Source organism: Martes martes (assembly GCF_963455335.1).
Source record: "Martes martes genome assembly, chromosome: 5".
Lineage (NCBI taxonomy): Eukaryota > Metazoa > Chordata > Mammalia > Carnivora > Mustelidae > Martes > Martes martes.
In genome coordinates this window covers 47,848,440-47,868,911 of record NC_137892.1, presented here as the reverse complement: position 1 = coordinate 47,868,911, position 20,472 = coordinate 47,848,440, and the positions used below count along the sequence as shown (strand labels likewise).

Genomic DNA, 20,472 nt, shown 5'->3' with positions numbered 1-20,472 from the left:
GCTGTCCTGACTCCACACCAGAGGAAGCCCAGGGTGGGAAAAGAGGTTCCTGGGGGTAAGGGTATGTAAGCAAAATGGCTAAACTGCTCATGAAACTCAGGCTTCATTTATTGTATAAAATATCCTGCTTTCTCAAAATCAGAAACGAGGCTACACCCTCGGTATTTTATTTAATAATTTCCTTAGGGAAAAGTACCAAACTGGCCAACAGTTGTGTTGCTATTATAGAAGATTATTTGGTTATACTGGCATTCTAACAAAAAGCACTTCACTATTAAAAAACAAAACAAAACAAACAAAACAAAAAAACCCAAAAAACTGTTATGGTTCTCTAGTTGGTTCCTACTACAGGGATGGAGTAAAATTTTAAAGGACTTGGCTATTTTTCAACCACAAGTAACAGAAGTATTCTTATTATACAAAAATTAGGAATATTGTGGTTTAAGTATGAATTATTCAGAGACTGATCATTAAGGTTTTATTGTATATCTTTTTGGTTTTCTTCTGAAACAACCGAAGTTTAAGTTCTGTAATTTTGGTGGTTTTGAAAATTCATGCTTTCTCACCATTTTAAGAAAATTTGCTATATTTACATCAGATAGTCTTGGGATAAAATAAGTTAAACAAACAATCACAGAGGTTACGTACTTTCATGATTTTTAAAAGCCAGAAACACGACAAACATACGAAAACGTGCTGAGGAAGATGTAGCAACCATCCTTAGATTAGGGAGTTAAAAACAAGTTTTTAAATAGAGAACTAACTGTTTAAGTCGACAAAACACAGCAACATCCTGAATCCATGGGGAAAGGGTTAGAATTATTTTTTAGTCTCCCCTCATGATTTTGTCACATATAACTAGTCTTTGTCATCATTACCAAAAAAGGGGAATTCAAAATCCATCGCAAGAGAACAAGGGCACAGTACCGCAGTTGTCACTTGAGGGGGCAACTTTCACAAGACTTTTGAGGAGAAGTGGGTTTGCAAAAGGAGAGGTGAACTCCCTCATCAGTGGAGCCCTGCAGGCGCTGTGTCCCAAACGGCCCTTCCTGGGCCAGTTCAGTGGTGGTTGCTTTGCCAAACCCCCTCTTAGAACTCTAAAACTATACCACCATCTCAGATGAGAGAGGATTCAGCATGGTTTCTTGGCATCTTTTCAGTTAAGAGATGATAACGAGCATTATGGTTTCATGCTGTATCATTCCCCATTAAGTATAGCTTTCACACTATTGTTAAGCAAAAGTAACACTTTTTAAGTATAAAATGTTCTCCACTTTAGAAATGAACATTTCGTGGTATATGGAGGGCTAAACAGCACAGTTTAACTTTGTCCACCATGCTACTAAAAGAGGAAAAAATGTTCAAAGAGCTCAGAGTTCATTTTCCATTCTACACTCAAATTATTTTGTCCATTTGTTAATTTTCAGAACTATCCTGCAGTCATATCTGTTTGCTCTTCCGCTCTCCATTTTTCCAGGCTCTTGCAACTTAATTATTTCTTCTTACACAGAAGCCTCTGAGTCTATAAAAAAGCTAGAATTATGTGTACAAGTTATAATTTCTGTGATAACCAGTTACAAAAATGTCCCCAGCTCAGCATTTAGCAACTTATTGCCGTAACAAGAAAAACATTATAACTGGTACTAAAGTGAAATGATCAAATTTTACTATTCTCTCCTCTTAAAATTAATTCGATGGCAGAGCTTTATTTAAATGAAGATCAGCCTATCTCTACTTTGTATTAACTGTGGAGGTTTAAGCTCTTTATCAGTAATAAACTCTCTTTGGGGGAAACAAGTGAATGTGCATTGACAGACTGTCAGCTTTGAAGAGTCAGATCCCTGAAATCTTCCATAATCAAATGCCTGGACTGGCCTCGGAACAAAGGACAGGCTTCTCTATACTTAAAGGCCATGGAGCAGAGCTCAGAGCAGGGGGAGGCACAACCTGCTCAGGCAGACAGGGGTGGATTTGGGATGAGCAGGCTTAATGGCAGCCTTTCAAATGCAGGGGTGGCTCCAGGGCTCTATTTCTGGAACTTCTTTTCTTGATTTGCAAATTATGGGAAAAGAATTTGCAAACTTTCTAAAATTAAACAGTTTTCTCCCATTGGCAGACGTCTGAACTTACATCAAATAATCTGGGAGTTCAATTGTTGAAGAAGGCTCCGTGGAGGCAGTGCATCCCTCTTTAACTCCTATAACGAAGAAAAATTCAAGCTTTCACCAAACAGTATGGTTATAAAATGCCTATAATTCTAAAATAGATCAGAAACATCTGGAACACTCTTCCTCAAATTCTGTTCTTCCATCTCAATAAGCAACAGTGAGCAAGGAATACAATTGAACACGAACAATAGAGGCCCTATGACCAGGGCCAGCAGAACTGACGCCAGGCATTGAAAGCGCCCTGGCTACTGCAGTGTCTGCACAATAAAGGAATTCCATCTTAACCCAAGGTCAATCTTCTATTCTTTCCACAACAGTTGTGGCATCTGCCCAGCAATTCAAAGACTGTGGTGGCAGATGCAGCCAGACAATGCAAGATACAAATTTTACATCAACATCTACTTTTCATAGGATTCAAGCAAGGCAGATGAGACAATGAAGTCAGGTAGCAGACTGCTGCGATCACTGTATTTTATTGCTACCCTTTTTGTATGCAGACAGCAGAAGCAGTGAAGAAGTTTTCCCACATCAATTTAAAGTAATTCAAAATAAGGCATTACTGAATCGCAATTTATACTCCTCCCATCTCTACACCTCATAATACTACAGATATGTTTTTAAAAGGACAAAATAAATAAACAGACAAATAAAGAGACTGCTAGTCATTCAGGGCTATGCTAAGTGTGTAAAATACCTCAGTCAGTATTCTATTTGTGTGAATGCACCATTTCCTGAGGGTATGTTTAGACTTTATAGGGTAATTTTTTTTTATCATTTATAGTAGAATTAAATTAGTAACTCAAGTCCTAACCCTGCCTGCTGGCAAAACATGCATGTTCAATATAAAACAAAAGTGAAAATTTCATAATTTCTTTGTTTAATATTTTAAAAGACCAAGTATAGTAAATAAATTATGCAGAGTCTGTGGGATTATTGTTCACGGTCATTTGTTTTTGTGTTGACTCACGCCTGAGTCTGTCTTTTTATGACAGCCTGAGTCTTAAAGGAAAAGGCATCAAGTGCATGTCACCTGGCTTCTTTGCTACAAACATCAGATAAATTCCAATAGATTCAAGGGCTGTGGGTCTGGATCTATCCTCAGTATTCTGTGATAATCTCAACTGGCTTTGAGAGGTACTACATCCTAAGTGGAGGATTCAAAGACTAGGTTTGCTTCTCTAGGCCTCCAACTCGGAGAATACTCAAACTCTGCTGTAGGTCTCCTAATACTGGGACCCAGTTGCCCCAACACCAGCCTGACTCAGGATCACAATCTCAGAGTGGGAAGTGTGGAGGCTGGGATAGAACCAGGAATGCGGCTTGCTAACTCTGAACACAAGGTTTCATTACCTCTTGCCATTTCCTGACCTGGCAAATTCAAGTACAGTAGTACTCGAAGGAAAAAGCTTACACATACCTTTTGGGCCACTATACAGTACCATACGGATCTCAGTGTTTCAACAGGTCAGCTTTGATGTGCAGTACACTCGACCCAGGTCAGGGAAGGCATTGCATCATACTATTCTGCAAAGTTTCTCTCATATGGTAAAAATGGTCAGTTAAATCTAAGGGTTACAGACTTCCAGTATTATGGGTCAATTATAGAAAGACAACACTCCTTAAATTCTATTCATTAAAGTAACTTTTCTGAAGCTGTATTTTCCTAGGGAATTTTGCTTTAGTTAAGCTGGGTTTAAAACTGGCGGCAATGCTAAATGATGGGCTTGAATCTCTGAAGTGCTGGCATGGGGGACGTTAAGTTTTAGAGGACAACATTTTCTAAATAAGAAAAATAGATTTTTTGTCTCTCGTGTTAAAGATCATTATACCTCAGGTAAGTGGTCTTTCTACTGATTAGCTTTTCTTCAGAAATAAAGCATTGTAATAAGCTTCTTTGCATCTCTACATTTCTGGCTTTTAACAGTTTCCAAAAGCTTGAAATGGTTAAATTTTGCTAACAATTAATACTAGTTTACTAAAACAGTGTTCTTAAAATTGAAAAAGAATATCTTAAGCTCTGTCACGCCAATTGCCAACAGCCTTACATAAGACAAACTGCTTTCACTCTGAGTAACGATGATGTGATGGATCTGCATATGCAATCTTACCTTGCCTGTCTTATAAAGAATTTGACATTTCCCCTGTGTTAATATTAATTAAGGGAGGGGTGACCCTGTTTCTTTGGCAAAGAAGGAAAAGAATTATTTTTATCGCTAATTGTGTGTCTGGTTAAATTAGTTCAAGACTGGCACATAATAATAGGTCACGTTGAGGTTGCACAGTACCCTGGCAGTTATGGGAAAGAGCAACACAGTCTACCTTCTAGAAGGGGCTCTCTAGAGGATAATAAAGTCATTTTCAGATGTTACCATCTTATTCTCAAGAAACTGTGTTTAATCGTTGGCTAAAAAGAGACGGAAAATGACTGCTGTTAAATACAAGAAAAAAATCTGCTCTCAAAACCGCAACACTATGCAAGATTAATAGCAGAAGGTCAATGGATAAAAAAGCACTAGTAATCATAAACAGCATAATCTCACACTCATGATGAGTTTGCTCTGCCTGTTCACTGAACACGTGCAGCTGGTTTTACAAATGTAAAATATACCTTCATTGGAATCTGGACTGGAGTTGTTCAGCTTGGCAATTTCCTCTTCTCCTTTAAGGTCCTCTTCCTTTTCTTCTGTCATCTCAATGTCGTGCTTTTTAATTTGGTCCTTTTCCTTGTGTTTTTTAGACTTCTTTTTGGACTTTTTGTGAGACATTGAATGGTTTTCTTCCATAGGCTTTGGACACTTTAGTAGAACTGAACCAGGGGGTAAGGTTTCCAGAGAAGTCCTAGAGGTATATTTATCTTGCTGGTCCTCATAGATACTACTGTTTTGACTGAAACTGTCAACAGGTAGGTCTTGAGTCCCCCGGCCTTCTGGAGTGCTGGGGGAATTGGAGTTAGAGTTTACAGTCTGAGGAGGATTGGAGACGGGCAGGTGGGTTGGAGGCAGCGGTGGCGGGGTAGGGATGGCAGCAGCTGCAGGGGGCGGCAGGAGGCCTGCGGCAGACTTCTCACTGGGCGGATTCAAATGGCCATTTAATGTTGGCGGAACTCTGTTTGTCAGGTGAGATATTCGAGCTTTTTTATTCATTAAAGGATCGATGAAATCTGAATCTAAAAGCCGTTTCTGTGGGGAGGAGGGAAACAGAAAAAAAATGAGCCAGTTTGTATGAAACCTCATCATCACTGGTTATATGGTAACCAGCATCACTGGTTACCATATGAACAACGGAGTAATTTTACTCATTCTTAAGTTTATCACCAGCATTGTGTCTGCCACTCTGCAAGCTTAAGCAGGAATAGAAAATCCACAGAAACAAAAGGGAGAATCTGGCAAATATGTTTTCTGAACTTTCTGGTCCTATAGCCACACCCCAAGTACTTTGGGAGACCATGCCAATTTATGTGGACTATACCACTTCAGAGAGTATTAAATAGAGGTACCCTCCTTCCTCTGTGGGCCACAGCTGACCCAGTTACATTGAGAGGAGAAAGCAGTTTGTACCATTTCATGCTGTCAGGACTAAGAAGGGTAGGGAAAGGGCAATAAAAGCCTATACTTACTTAATCTCCTCTAATGTGCTAAGATGCTCCAGTTATGAATACTCTGGCTGTCATTTATTATTTCACCTGTCTTAAAATGAGAACAGCTGGCACCTTCTCTAAGTATCTTCATCCCTGCTAAAATGCTATTCAATTTCTTCCCTGTAAATATACCTCTTCAATGGATTGGAAAATAAGTCTTAATGACAATGAGTCCACAAAAATGATATGGAATTAATGTTTCAAAAATTTTAAAAATTATGCTTATACTAGCCCAATCCAGCAACAGTTATATTTAAATGAAAAAGAAAATTCCGATACTTAAAAGTATGAAGCATATATCCAATGTAATGAATGATGTGGCCTAAACTTCAGCCTGGAGGAAAGTAATAGTTAATCATCCCATCAATTTATTCTGTTTTCAGTTTAGCATCATTGATTTGGCAGCCATTATATAATTAGATCAGAGTATAAATAACTCCATGGTAGTTGGCACTAAAAGTGAGGCTTTATAGACAATGTCCATGCAAGGACAGAACTGCTTTTATTTTGTTCTTCCTCTCTTACTCACAATAGGTTTCTAACTTTTTTTGATACACAAACAGCCTTTTGCCCAGAGCATGCTTACCGTTCTCCACACATCTGTCCCATCTCCCCAGTCCTTTGGAGGACGGTCCAGAGAGAGGACCACTTTGTCAGTAGCACTGGTAGATAGATAGGTCTGCCCCAAACCAGGGAACCAAGGAATCTCTTGGGGGGAACTTAAGCTGGAAGGAGTGAGGTCTAAGTGGAGTATTCTGATTGGGATCTAACTGAAAAAAGTACATTAAAGAGACATGTCTGAAAATGACAGAATTTTTTCTTTGCTTATTTTAGAAATATTTTTCCCCAAAAAAGTTTTCTCGAACATCTTTCAGATAATATTAAATATCTTCAATTTTCTGTATAATTCGAGACTGGATATGGGACTAAGTAAGACTTCTTGTTAGTGACCTAATGGAAAAGTAGATAATCTTACAATACATGTAAACTTTAAATATGGAGAAGCAAAGCAGATATTAAGCACTTTGACAAGCAGTGCTGTGTCTGGGCTGTGAGCTGGGACCTGAATTCTAGACAGAGCTCTGCCACGATAACTAGCTATGTGACTGTGGGAAGGCAAGCTATGCAGCTTCTCGGGGCCTCATTTCTCTCGTGCATAAACCAGACCACCTGAACTAGGTGGCTCCTGAGGTTCACTTCAGGGCTATGATTATATAATTTTATGAATACCTGAGGAGAAGATGCAGCATCTCTACTAGAACATACGGGAGATTCTGAACGGCTGGTGCTGGCAGCATTCTGAGATGGATTTAGTTTTCTGTAAAGGAGACACAAGTTCCAGTTATGGGGAGAATTTTCAAATGTTCATGATAAAAAGCTTACCTTTGTTTTTTTCCTTCTCAACACTTAAGTAACAATGACTACAACTTTTTTTTAAGGAAAAAAAAGACTTACCTTGAGAGCACTGACTCTAATGACCGTCTGTCTATTTCACTGTATCCAGGCCAGTCTCTTTGAAGCTCTTTAAAAACATAATCCTTTAAGGTATATGAGAGGTCCTTTGGATTCAGATTAGCTACCTGGTACATGGTATGAAAACAGAGCATTAGATCTTTTTGCTACTTCCTAACCAAAACAGGCAGCATTTTGCATTTACACTGAAAATAACTGTACCAATTGGCCCCAAAGGGACTGCTAGTTTTGCATATGCTAGATCTCAATAAATGCTATTTGACTTCATTTGGGAAATCTAAACTTTATATAAGTAGCTAAATATTTTATCCCTGAACATCCACTGTATGTCATATTTCTATTCAAAAAGCCTACAGTAGGTAAAAAGTGGAGGGAGGTTTATTTATTTTATTTTTTTAACTTTTATTTATTTATTTAAAAAAAAAGATTTTATTTATTTATTTGACAGAGAGAGAGATCACAAGTAGGCAGAGAGGCAGGCAGAGAGAGAGAGGGGAAAGAAGTCTCCCTGCTGAGCAGAGAGCCCGATGTGAGGCTCGATCCCAGGACCCTGAGATCATGACCTGAGCCGAAGGCAGAGGCTTAACCTACTGAGCCACCCAGGCACCACTTTTTTTTACTTTTTTAAATCAAGTTTTTCTAGTCTAAGGAGTGAGGTTTAACAACTTCATTATTTACTTCTGTTCATTAACTCCATTACTTTTGAATCACAGTAAAAATCCTTGGTCGTTTGTTTTAAGTAGAAACCAAAGAGTTCCCAAATGCTAGGTTATAAACTTTCCCTTCAGTAATCAGCAGAAATTTTCTCCATAAATAGTATCAATTCTGATGCCCTTGTCTGTCATTTTCTTGGCTTGCTAAGCCTGCTTCTTGTGACTGCCAGTTCTCCTGAAGACCCACTTACTCAAAGTCCTTGAAATTCCTGAAAACCAATAAAAAGAAATAACCCTCAAATTACTGTTATTAGTCAACCAGTTTACTCTTAAGTGTAATCTCTTCCTACCATATAACTGCAATTCCTAGAGTGTCCAGGCCTCGATTCCACGAACAATACAAAGGTATAGATTCAGGTGCCAAACCAAGATTCATTTTTAAGGCTGGCAGAAAGATATTTCTCCTGTCATTCTCTACTGGAATGGTCTTTTTTAACAGTTTCACTTCTTTCTGTGTCCTTCTAAAGTAAAGTACTATCAAATGTATTATGGTAGTTTATGCTTTTCTTATGCTTTTCTTACAGTAAGGAAAGCTATAAGAAAAGCGTTAACAACATTAACGTTAATGTTATAAAGTAGAAAATGGTAGGCTTAAGATTCAAATTTGCAAATGCATTAGAATGAGACACAACCAGATTTCTCAAAGTGGAAAAACAGCAACAATGCTTAGCTTTCCTATTATCCTTGGGACGACATAGAGTTAAGACCCCATTGCTTCTCTAGGCTTCATACTGGGGTATTCTCTTGTTTTCCTCCTCCTCCCTCTTTCTTTGTTTTACTTTGGTGTGTGTGTGAGTGTGTGTGTGTGTGCACTCTTCTCTATGCTAGACTGCTTAGGAGCTATCCTCTGTTTTCTTCATTGTTACCATCCTTACCTAAGATTATTTCATTCATCTGTAAGGCTTTCTTTCTTTATCTTTTTTTTTTTTTTAATTATTTATTTAAGTAATCTTTACACCCAACGTGGGGCTCGAACTCATGGTTCTGAGATCAAGAGTTGTATGTTCCTGGGGCGCTTGGGTGGCTCAGTGGGTTAAAGCCTCTGCCTTCGGCTCAGGTCATGATCTCAGGGTCCTGGGATCGAGCCCCGCATCGGGCTCTCTGCTCAGCAGGGAGCCTGCTTCCACCTCTCTCTCTCTCTGCCTACTCGTCGTGATCTCTGTCTGTCAAATAAATAAATAAAAATCTTTAAATTGAAAAAAAAAAAAAAAAAAAGAGTTGTATGTTCTTTCAACTGAGCCAGCCAGGTGCCCCAGCTCTAAAGCTTTCTCAATAGCCAGTCCATATGTTGCTATCTCCTAATTTATAACTCCAGCTCCAACTGTCTTCTGAACACCAGACCCTTACATGTACCTAATGAACATCTATCACCATTTGGGTATGTCTAACAGACATCTTCCAAACAATTCCCGATTGCCGACCATACACTTGTTCCTTGCCATCCCTCTCATCTCAGTCAATGGCTCAGTATCCATTCAGTTGCTCCATGTAGTTGGTCTGGGTTAGAATCCAGACACTGGCATTTTATTAAAGTTCCATGGAAGATTCTAACATGCAGCTAGGATGAGACAATGCTCTAGATTCCGCCAAATGATCAGTACTAATGACACTCATGTCCCATTTGTTGCTGAGTTAAGCACACCTACACTTTAAAATTTTCATGTCTATATACATAATCACTTCACTACTGACATCACTAGTAGTCTCTGTGTGAATCAACTGCTACCATTTTGCCATCTCATCCTCTAGCCTAGGAGGTAACTTACAACTTTTCTGGAGATTCAGTCACCAGGTATTTTGTGATTTGTAACCTGAACCTCCCTCCTTCCCCAAATAAAAAATTGGAAACATATACACCCTCACCCTTATTCACTTTCATCCTGTCTTTTGAGCTCTTAAAATTGTTATGTGACATAAGGATTTAAATTAAGTTTTTCCAAAAAGTATTCAAATAATTTAGTAAGATTCTTGAGACTGCCCAAGACACTTGGAGATCGGTTAACCCAGAACTGGAGATTTTGGCTTTATTCTTTCATAACATTTAGTATCATGACTTGAATAGGAGAATAATGAAAAAACAGACTTAAAAGTATTATTTTTTGAATAATTTATGAAAACATGCAGGTTTATATCTTTTAATGGCAAAATTTAAGAACTTTGGAAATGTTACTGCTTTAGAAAAAATTTCATTTGAATGCTACAACATTTATGACCCAAAATCAATATGAAAAGTATACAAAGTTATAGTCTGACAAACTAGTGACTTCAACAAAACTAATCATCTACTTTTATACTTAAGCTTCTGATTATAAGGTAATTGATCAAAGTTAATACACGCTCAAATCCCTTAATGAAGACAAGTGAATGATCTCAGCATACTCAGTGGTAGAAAAAGGCAGAGTAAAGAGCATGCAAGGCAAGACACATTTAAAACTTGTAGATAAAAATATTCTAGCTTATACCAACCGAAGACTGATAAAAATAAATTGTACAACTTCACCTATATAAACGAATAAATACTACAGCAATAGTTTAGGAGATTCAAGACCAAAAAGAGACAACAGAACTTATTTTTATGGAATTTCAGAGCAAAATTTGTTTAATTCAAATGAGGATAATGACTTGAAATTTACTTTTTTTAAATTAACAATTCAGTAGCCTCTAACTTATAAAACCTACTATAAATGCTACAGTTCAATTAGTTTTTTAATTAAATGTTTAAAACAAGATGACTTAATATTCAAGACTTATAATTCATATACCATCGATCAAGATGATCCTGAAATTTCTCTACCTCAAATAGCAACAACAAGAAGCCTTCTTACATGAGCTTCTCAATGAGAAAGTACGAGGAAGGAACTCTCTCCAGGTGTCTCACCTGCTGTAGAATTGCTCCGAGGGAGTTCTTGTCTTTTTGATTGACACCATCTTTCTGCAGTCGAGCCAGCAGCTCAGGTTTCTTGTAGGCCTTCAGTGCCAGCAAGTGAATCACTCTATCCCTGTATGGCCGCTGAGAAACACTGCTGCTGCCATGTGTCTTTCGAATTGTATTTGCAGGGTTCATGGGGGTTGACCGTTTCCTCTCGGGTACTGCATCTGAAACGGCTTGAGGTGCTTTCCGAATCTGCACTCTTTTCCCTAAAGTCCAGTGGAAATGACACTGTTACACATTTGCAGTTAAGAACATAATGAGCATCTCTGTTTCCTCAACTCTGATTTAGGTACTTCTTCATTTCTGGAGGGAATTAAGGCCTTTTTATTTCAGTTTTTACTTTAAAGAGATCTACAAACAGAAAGCATTTTGAATAAATGGCCTAAAATTATGGACTTGAAATTGTTTTGATAGAACTATTTACTGGAATAAATATGCATATAGAATTATTCTGGTCACTTAGCTACATATGGTAGATTAGTAACACACTGTAGCAACAGACTGGAAATTTTAAGGTCGTAGGTAGTTCATGTTAAGTGTAAATTTAATAATTTCTGTGTTTACCTGTGCTGTTTATAGAACTTATCTACATATTATATGTCATTTCTTTGGCAGACAGAATATAGCAAATGTGAAACATGAGAAATACCTGTTGGATCTCACTGAGACCATACTTTTGGCTGAGCTGGCAAATTATCTTAATCTCACAGATTCGGGAACCACGAAGAGGGGGATCAGGCATAATTTGGGATCAACATTCAGAAGGACATCCACTAGACATTTTCCTTTTCAATAGGCCATACCAAATTTTAGGAGTCAAAAACCAAAACCAAAACTAACCAAACTAAAAACAATCTAAGCGGGCCAGACAAGCAGATATTTCCACTGCAAGGCTGGGTACACAGGTGAATTAGAGCAAGGAAAAATGGTAAAAAGGAGGCCTTCACATCATTCCTGCCAGGCAAGGGCCATTTGGTAATTAACCCACTTTCTGCTTAAACTTAACATTGGTAAGTGGCAAGTGGCTACTTCTAGAAAATACTCTGGGCTGAAGTGACCTGGATACTGCATGCCCAGAGCCATCAGGACATAGCTGATCACTGACAAAACCAGAAAAAAAAAATTAGTATGACACTGTAGAAGACCCTTATTTTATCATTTCTGAGGCGAAATCTTTTAGCACCTTTAGTACACTCTAAACCTCCAACTCTGTGCCCTCTGGTCAACGGGTGGGGAGAACTGGTGATGACATGCAATGTGGGCAAGTGCATTAGGAACAAGACTAGCAACTAAAAACAGTGGGTAATTCAGAGCAGTATCTTAAGTGCTATGGTCTGGTCTGGTTTGGTGTGAAAACAGCTTAACTGGGTAGGAGCTTTAATAATAATTCTGTCCATGCTGGGGTCCTGAGGCCTAGCCAGAGGGGCTGTCTACACAGTCCTGCCTAGAAATAAAGGAGAAAGGACAGATATCTCACTGACTCTTGTATTTTTCTACTGTCTGGATGTAACGAGTTATTAATATCAGATCAAAATATTGCACAACAAAGGAACTCAACTTTGAAGGAACACTGCCCAGTAGTAGGAAAAGCTATTAAAGGTGTGATTAAAGTTTTAGAGATAGATCTGGTTTCTGTGTTTTTATTAATGTAGAGATAGCTTACCTTAGCGCCAGATGGGCAGGGAACTAATATTTACCATGAACCAATTAAGTGGTGGTGGTGGGGACACTGTGCTAAGATCTTTACACACACTAAGTCTGTAACCTGTTGAAACAGGCATGGTCACTCATGGCAGCCTCACATGGCACAGATGAGAAAACAGGCTTTCTTTCTTCTTTTTTTTTTTTTAATATTTTATTTATTTGACAGAGAGAGATCACAAGTAGGCAGAGAGTAAGGCGGGGGGGGGGGGTGGGGGGGAAGCAGGCTCCCTGCGGAGCAGAGAGCCTGATGCGGGGCTCTATCCCAGGACCCTGAGATCATGACCTGAGCCGAAGGCAGAGGCTTAACGCACTGAGCCACCCAGGTGCCCCAAAACTGAGGCTTTCAAGGGGATAAGCTCAAATGGTCTAAAGTGCTCACTCAGCACTTAGAAAGTTCTGTTATTAGTATGCGACTTTTCTTACATGTATTTCCTTGTAGGAAAGGTTTTATGAACAAATGCTTCATGTCTGCCATTGCTTCCTGTTAGGTTAAGCTCCATATGCGTAGGCTGTAGCCACTTTGTTGACTAGCGGACTTTGAATCAGTATTTGATAACTAGCAAAGTGTCAAAGTGAATGGCAATGAGAGAACAAGTAAACAGCAGAGGAGCCAGAATCAATGTGGTCTGCATGTCCCCACATTGCGAGGATGCCAGCGTCTGAAGAAACACCGAAATTTCTAATGTGGCAACTGCACACCCTCCAATCTACCACTTCTCAGTTGTAACAGTATTAACAAACAGTACTGTTCCTTGAAATTTTAATAGGAACTTGTGGGAGAAAAAAAAAGCCAGGGTCACAAAAGTTTAGGAAATGCTATGAATTCCACACTCTTCTCCCCCTTGAAACCTGTTTAGCTTACACTTCCCCAAACAAAGCTGGAGCCCTCCCAACCACTCTTCTCTAGGGAGGGGAGTAGACAGTGAGTTTTTTTAGCTAAGAGCTAGCTTTAGCTCACATGTACCATGATTGATCATTTAGAATGAATTCAAGCCAGCAAGGAAGGCAAATAAAAATAAAAACAAAAAGCCACAGTACTACCAGTGTGTTCCAGGCTGCCCTACCTCCTCTGTATGTCTGACCCACCTCTGATCCTCAGTCTCTGGAGAGCCCCAAGGTCTCCTGAGTTTACCACCACTCCTCCCTGAAGCAAGCATAAGGCAGACAAATAAGGGAGGCTCGTTTTGCCCCTGAAAGGGGTATGATGTTTGACAAGAAATTAGAATCTGGTCAGGGGTATGACAGTAGTGGAGTCTCACCTGGGGCCTAAAGCTAGGTTGTTACTAATGCATGAATTTCCCACCCCCAGTACATTCACTTTACCTTTATCTCATTTTTCCTTTACTCATTTTTTTTTTTTTACTTTTTTTTTTTTTTTAATGCAAGCTCTATCCAACTTGAGACTTGAACTCAGGACCCTGAGATCAAGAGTTGCATGCTCAACTGACTGAGCCACCCAGATGCCCCACTCTCATTTTTCCTTTAAACAGCCAGTTGTGGGAGTAACCCACTTCTTTTAAATGCTGACAGAGCAATCCAGACATACTGGGTCCCTGAGTTTTATGTAAAGATCACTTGCTTGCTGCCTCCCCATCAGTCTGTGCCTATTGAGCCAAGAAGGAGTCCTCTGGTTTAACATAAGACAGGCTACACATGAAGAAAACATCAGTGCTCTAAGTAGTTATGGAACTGAGATGCTAAAGAAAAAAAATAGAAAGAAAAAAAAGTAAAGCAAGAAAATGGGAGGTTCAAAGTTGGCAGAAGAAAGGCTTTATTTTTATTTTTTCACATTTGCCTCAGAAAAGCCCTTTTAATAAAGCCTGTGGGAGAACCTAATTCTCTTCCCAGACTCAACTGCTAATCAATTCCCTGGGCTCCTTATATAAACAGCAGCAGTGGGTCTGACGGAGTTGTGTAATCTGGGACTATATCTGAACCGCTGTTTCATAACAAGGAGTCCACTTCTAGCGTCTCCATTTAATATGAGATTGTAGAACTATTTATCCCTCTGTCTAGTGGCTCTGATTAAACTCTCTGAAAGGAAGGTGCTAAATCAGTACATTGGAAAGAGAGCAGGGGCTGTAGACGTCTTCTGCAGTGGTTTTTCTGTTCTGTGGAACCTGACCAGAAGCCCTGGCAATACCAACCCAATGCTTTAAAAAAACACTGGCAGGATCCTGATGATGGGGTGACTGTTATGATTAAATACGTAATCCACTGCAGTGGAAACCATCTCCACCATTTGGCACTTATGCTCTTTTGTTTCAAAAGGTTTATTATCCAAATATATATATATACACATAATGGTCACAAAATTTAGAACTACAAAGGACCTTTGATGTTACCCAGTTCAAATACCCCTTATCTAATAATTGAGAAAATTAAGGTCCACAGATGTTAAATGATTTGTCCAAGGTCATTTAAACATGTATCAACTCATTATAAATAAGGAGGATGGGGCAGTAGTTGGGAAAATTGGAGAAAGAATTCTAGAAATTATACTGGTTGGGTTATTTTATACATTTAGATAAATATTAGCATGTATTAAAACTTTACAATTCAATAAAATTCCAGAATTTAGGTAAAAATCAGTGAGCACACATACTGATAAAATGGAGCAGTGGTTCCATCAAGTGATTCTTGAGGGGTTTTTTTTCTTTCTTTTTTTTTTTTTTTAAACAAAGTGAAATGATTGTAACACAACAGTGCTCACCACTGATATAAATTTCACAACTAGAAGCATAAATATTCTGAAGAAATAATGATGTTTCCTAGGTTAAAGACTCTCCTGCTTTCCTCCAGGCAAAATAAGGGTTTTTTTTTTTTCCCCCAGTCTACAAGAGGGTCTCAAAAGCTTCTATTCCTGGGTGACTAGGCCAGGTGACCCGAAGGAGTCACAAGAGAGCTTGTGCCCTAATTCAGCTGCCAGAGGCCTGGCCTGGCATTATGCCAGCACACCCCCTCAGCGAGACCAGCATTATTCCCATTTGTCCTGCATCCAGGCTGACACTCTTGAGAGAAGCCTTGCTCTGCAGGTACTTCTAAGGTGGCAAAGGTGAGCTTCTGGCATTATTTTATATGATATATTCAATTATGAACTGAAGAGGTATCTCCTATTGTCTTATGAAAATAACACAACTTGTTAAGGGGCGAAATCCATATCATTTGCTATTTGTTGATACCAACTAGGTGATATGTAAGATGGAGAGGTAATCATAACCTCCCTTACAGGGTGGTTTTGATATCTAGAAGAGGAACTGGATGTAAAGTGCTAACCAGTGTCTTGTGCACAGCAAGCACTCCAGAAGTGTTTGGTAATATTAGTACTGAAGGGTGAATGACTGCATTTGAAAGAAATGAGTGAGTCAGATAGTTCTGAAGTACTAAAAAAGCAGGAAGATACAAACGGAGCCACCTAAAAGGAAAGAAATATGGTAAAGGTCTAGCAATGGATAAAATTTAAATCAAAAGGTCAAAACATACCATAACAGAGCACAATAAAAAAATCAAACACTTAAGGTTTGAATTCTGAGCTGAAGAAATGGAGGCAGTCCAGAGGAGAACAATAAAAATAATTAAAGGGTTGGGATACAGCCATCTTAAGAAAAGTTAAAAGGAGCTGGGGTTATATGACCAAAAGTATAAAGGCTAAAGAGGTTATCGGCAAGACTGAAGACCAGAGAACACTGTACTGTGCTGGCGAGTGGCCAGGGCACAGAGGACCCAGCAGAGTGGGGTATGCAGCCTGGCAGGGTCACTGTAGAGCTCTGTGGGGGCGAATGTATGTGTGCGCAGAGGGAGGCCAGCCTGTCTGAGAATGGCATGGATGTACTCTAGCTCAAATTTAAACTTTAGATAACCTCAAATTTTACGTGGTCACTCCTAAAAAATGTAAATAAGTTATCTGTAGGGCCTATAAGAAAATTTGAAAGTTCGAAAATTCCTGCACTGTTAGGAATAGTATGAGTTATGTGATTCTGGGTGGGGTCAAGTCTGCCATGTAACATGCTATGCAGATAAACTGCACCTGACCCTATCAAAACAAACACACACACGAATGGAGGGGACACTCTCAGATCATTCAATGGAAACGTACAGTGATAACTGCTGATCTGCAAACTTTGGAATACATCAAGGTAAAGTTTTTCAGCTAAGAGGCAAAAAAAAAAAAATCATTTTGGTGTTTTTGTTTTTGTTTTAAGATTTTATTTATTTATTTGACAGAGATCACAACTAGGCAGAGAGGCAGGCAGAGAGAGAGAGAGGAAGAAGCAGGCTCCCTGCTGAGCAGAGAGCCAGAAGTGGGGCTTGATCCCAGGACCCTGGGATCATGACCTGAGCTGAAGGCTGAGGCTTTAACCCACTGAGCCACCTAGGCACCCCTATTTTGGTGGTTTAGTCTTCCAGTCCTTTGTCAAACACACCAACTTGCCTCACTGTTTATAAAATGGTGGTACTGGATAGCGTAAAAGAATACTTTCAAAGCAACAGGGACAGCAAAGTGCGGCAGATCTTGTGTGTTTTAAAAACAATTTGAGATTTAGCCTACTACAGAGAAAGTTAAGTTACTCATGAGAATAAAGAGAAAGGAGGTTGGAAGTTTTTACCTCACTCAGCAGGAAAGGGAAGGTGAAAAATCTCACTGCTGGTAACTTACTGGGTTGGGACTAGGCCCCATGGGTATAGATATCTGGGGGAGCCATGAATTGTTGTTAAACCAAACTAAATGTATCTAAGCTAAGCACCAAGTCCCAGGAGCACTGGCTTTGTTCCAAAGAAATACTTATTAAAGACATCAGTGGAGCTTCTCAAAGCCGAATGTGCTATAGCTGGGTCAGCAATGGGAAAATACAGAAGTAAAATTATACCAAACCATGGAAAGATGTTGATGAAAGAATTTGGTTATTCATGAGACTGTTTTTGGGTGTATTTACATTTCTAAATTTCTATCTTTTCATCATTTACTTATGATGACTTATGTTATTAAACTGACCAAAGCCTCAAAGAGCTCATCTTCACTCTTGATAATTCTTCCTATTACTGTTAATAGTCACTGCCAATCAACTCTTTAAAAAATGTATTAGGGCCACTACTTATAAAAGAGAGACTCGTCTTGCTGATCCGGTCTTACTTCTTCAGTCTGATGGATATTTGAGTGAGCTGATGATAAAGATGATGGGGGTGGGGCAGCCTCTTAATTAATGGATAGATGAGGATGAGAATCCATGAATGATATCACAATTGAGGTACCAAAAAGGCATCACCCTCATGCTTTGCTATAAGTATATTTTATATTTTGCAATAAAAATTCCATGTGCAAAGATCCTCTGAAATTCTACTAATGGAAAACTCATAAATTCTAAATAGATTTTACTGTAAAAATAATCCTACAGAAATGCCAAAGAAAACCTATACTGTCCATCATTGTAATGATATCCAGTGTCCAAGAATACACAACAGTACCACTATTACAACCTCACATAGTAAAGTAACGTGACCAGACCCCAGTATTGTAAAATAATAACAAACAGCCGACAAAGGATTCGGGATTTATAAAAGAAGTAAAACTTTTCTCTCTGTTCAATTTATTGTCAGTATAAAGAGAACAGATGCTTTTTGACCATTATTATTATTCAAAATGTTCTGTAAACTAATTCTGTGTTAACATTAGGTTAATATTACCAGTATTTACCTATAGTGGTCTTGAATTATTCCAATCTGAGAAGGAAAACGATATCTATACAAACCTACATATGGTCCACCAGGTTTGATAACTTTTGTGCTTCGGTTGCGGGATTCCTCCTCTGCCTGGGTCATTCTTTCTCGTGTCATCTGATACGAGTCGTTTGTTGCACACACTGTAATTTTATCTTGTATAAATCCCAGGCAATTGAGCTGGGAGGCTCCAGAGCTGTCAAGTAAGATGGTGGCTTTGTTAGAGATGTCCCTCATTTTGCACAACAAAGGCAAGTGAGAAATGTATAATCCTAAAATCAGTAGCCCAAATAATGGCCTTGCAATCTGGAAATAACTAATATTAATAATCTGAAGTGTTGAAATTCAAAATATTTAAATTCTTCTCCTTCATTTCATATCATGTTTTATTCATATTTTGAATAGAATGGGTAAAATGAACTCTCAGAGACCAAATCCGTAAAATTCTGAAAATAATTAGTATTTGTATTGAAGACCAGAGGAGTCTCAATGAGCACTGTAGTTTTACTTTCATTTTATAAAAAATTTTCTACCACTGATATGAAAAATGTTTAAAGTTTTCTTTTGGAGTAACCATAATATGCATGCTTTAGAAATGACTAGAAGAAACAGACCCACTGTGATGTTTTAATTTTTAATGAGATAATTCATTTTAAGGTGAAAATATTGCTGAACATTAGGATTTATTATTAGCCCAAATATCCTAAACATTTGTAGCCTTTTATTTGCCATTTTGTTAAATCTCTACATAAGACGACCTATTTGTGTGGCAAATATCGAAGAAAATACTGGATAAGAAATTTTTGTAAATCTTTTTTGAAAAACTTTTATTAAAAAAATCATGAAAATTAACATTGGCCTGGAAGATGGCTCCATTTCAAAGTATTATGCTAATATTAGGAGATCTTGGTAGCAGTTACACTGGTATTTTATTTATGTATTTATTTATTTTAAAGATTTTATTTACTTATTTGAGAGTGAGAGATTGAGCAATAGACAGAACATGAACAGGGGCAGAGGAAGAGGGAGAAGCTGACTCCCTGCTGAGCAGGGAGCCTGACACAGGGTTCAATTCCAGGACCCTGGGGTCACAGGTAGACATTTAACCAACTAAGACGCTTAACAAACTAAGGTACCCAGATGCCCTTATGTTGGTATTTTCAAAAGAAATTACTATGGCCTTAAAACAGACTGGAATATAGAAGTAATGAAAATGTCACTATACCTCTGCTACTCTATTTCCAAACTAGCTTTGTTATGAGGCTAAGAAATAGGGTTGATAAAATTTCTGTAAATTCCTAATAACTGTACAAATGCTATTTAAGAAAATAAACCAATTCATTCATCTCATAAATATTTATTAGGCAGGGACTGCACACCAGCCAATATGTGAGGGTCAGACTGAGACAAGGGCAAAGACATATGTGGCCCCTCATTCAAGAAGCTGTCTAATGGGTGACAAGCACACTGGAATTCATGACACAGTGTGACAAATGGCAGGGAGGCAGGGAATCCCTAGGAAGGTACTTCACCTGGATTGTGGGCAAGACTAAAACTTCCTGGAGGAAGTGATACCGAAGGTGATCTACAGGGATGTCTACAGAGTGTGTGTGTATGTGTGTGGAAGCGGGGGAGGATAGAAGTTTTCTGGGCGGAGAACTAACCTGTGCGGGGCCCAGGGGAAGCAAGGAGGAAGTTTTCAGTTTGGCCAAAGAAAGTTGGAAAGGACAATTACAGATGAGACTGAAGAGGGCATGAGAAGTACATCATACAGGGCTTTGGAGGATTTTAGACTCTGTCCCAAAAAAAAGAGAGACTGAAAACAGGGGAGAGAAAATACTTATCTGTACTGTGTAAAGGTCAATCTGACGAAGAAGGGACTGGGAGGTAGGGGGCACAGAAGTGAAAGCAGGAGACCACTCAGGAGGCTACTGAAGGATTACTGGCAAGGAGCGAGAGCTTGAACTACTGTGGGGCAGTGTGAATGCAGAATAGCAAACAGATTCCGGACACAGTGAGGAGGCAGAATTGACAGGGTTTGATAAGTGATTAGCCACAGGTGGAGACAGAGACAAGTTAAAGATAATACCAAGGCTACTAGGTGTACCTGTATGAATGCTGCAAGATTAG

At 38.8% G+C, this 20,472-nt stretch overlaps 1 protein-coding gene across 1 annotated transcript in view; it reads right to left on the bottom strand.

Moving 5' to 3' along the window:
- ELL2 (elongation factor for RNA polymerase II 2) overlaps nt 1-20,472 on the bottom strand; it is a 70,837-nt gene that overhangs the window by 5,959 nt on the left and 44,406 nt on the right. Inside the window, exons 4-9 of the mRNA XM_080803756.1 lie at nt 18,375-18,538; nt 10,870-11,129; nt 7,261-7,385; nt 7,036-7,123; nt 4,777-5,347; nt 2,131-2,197 (exon numbers count right to left, since the gene is read on the bottom strand). Of these exons, the coding sequence (XP_080659882.1) occupies nt 2,131-2,197; nt 4,777-5,347; nt 7,036-7,123; nt 7,261-7,385; nt 10,870-11,129; nt 18,375-18,538 (1,275 nt within the window). The remainder of the gene's footprint in view (nt 1-2,130; nt 2,198-4,776; nt 5,348-7,035; nt 7,124-7,260; nt 7,386-10,869; nt 11,130-18,374; nt 18,539-20,472) is intronic.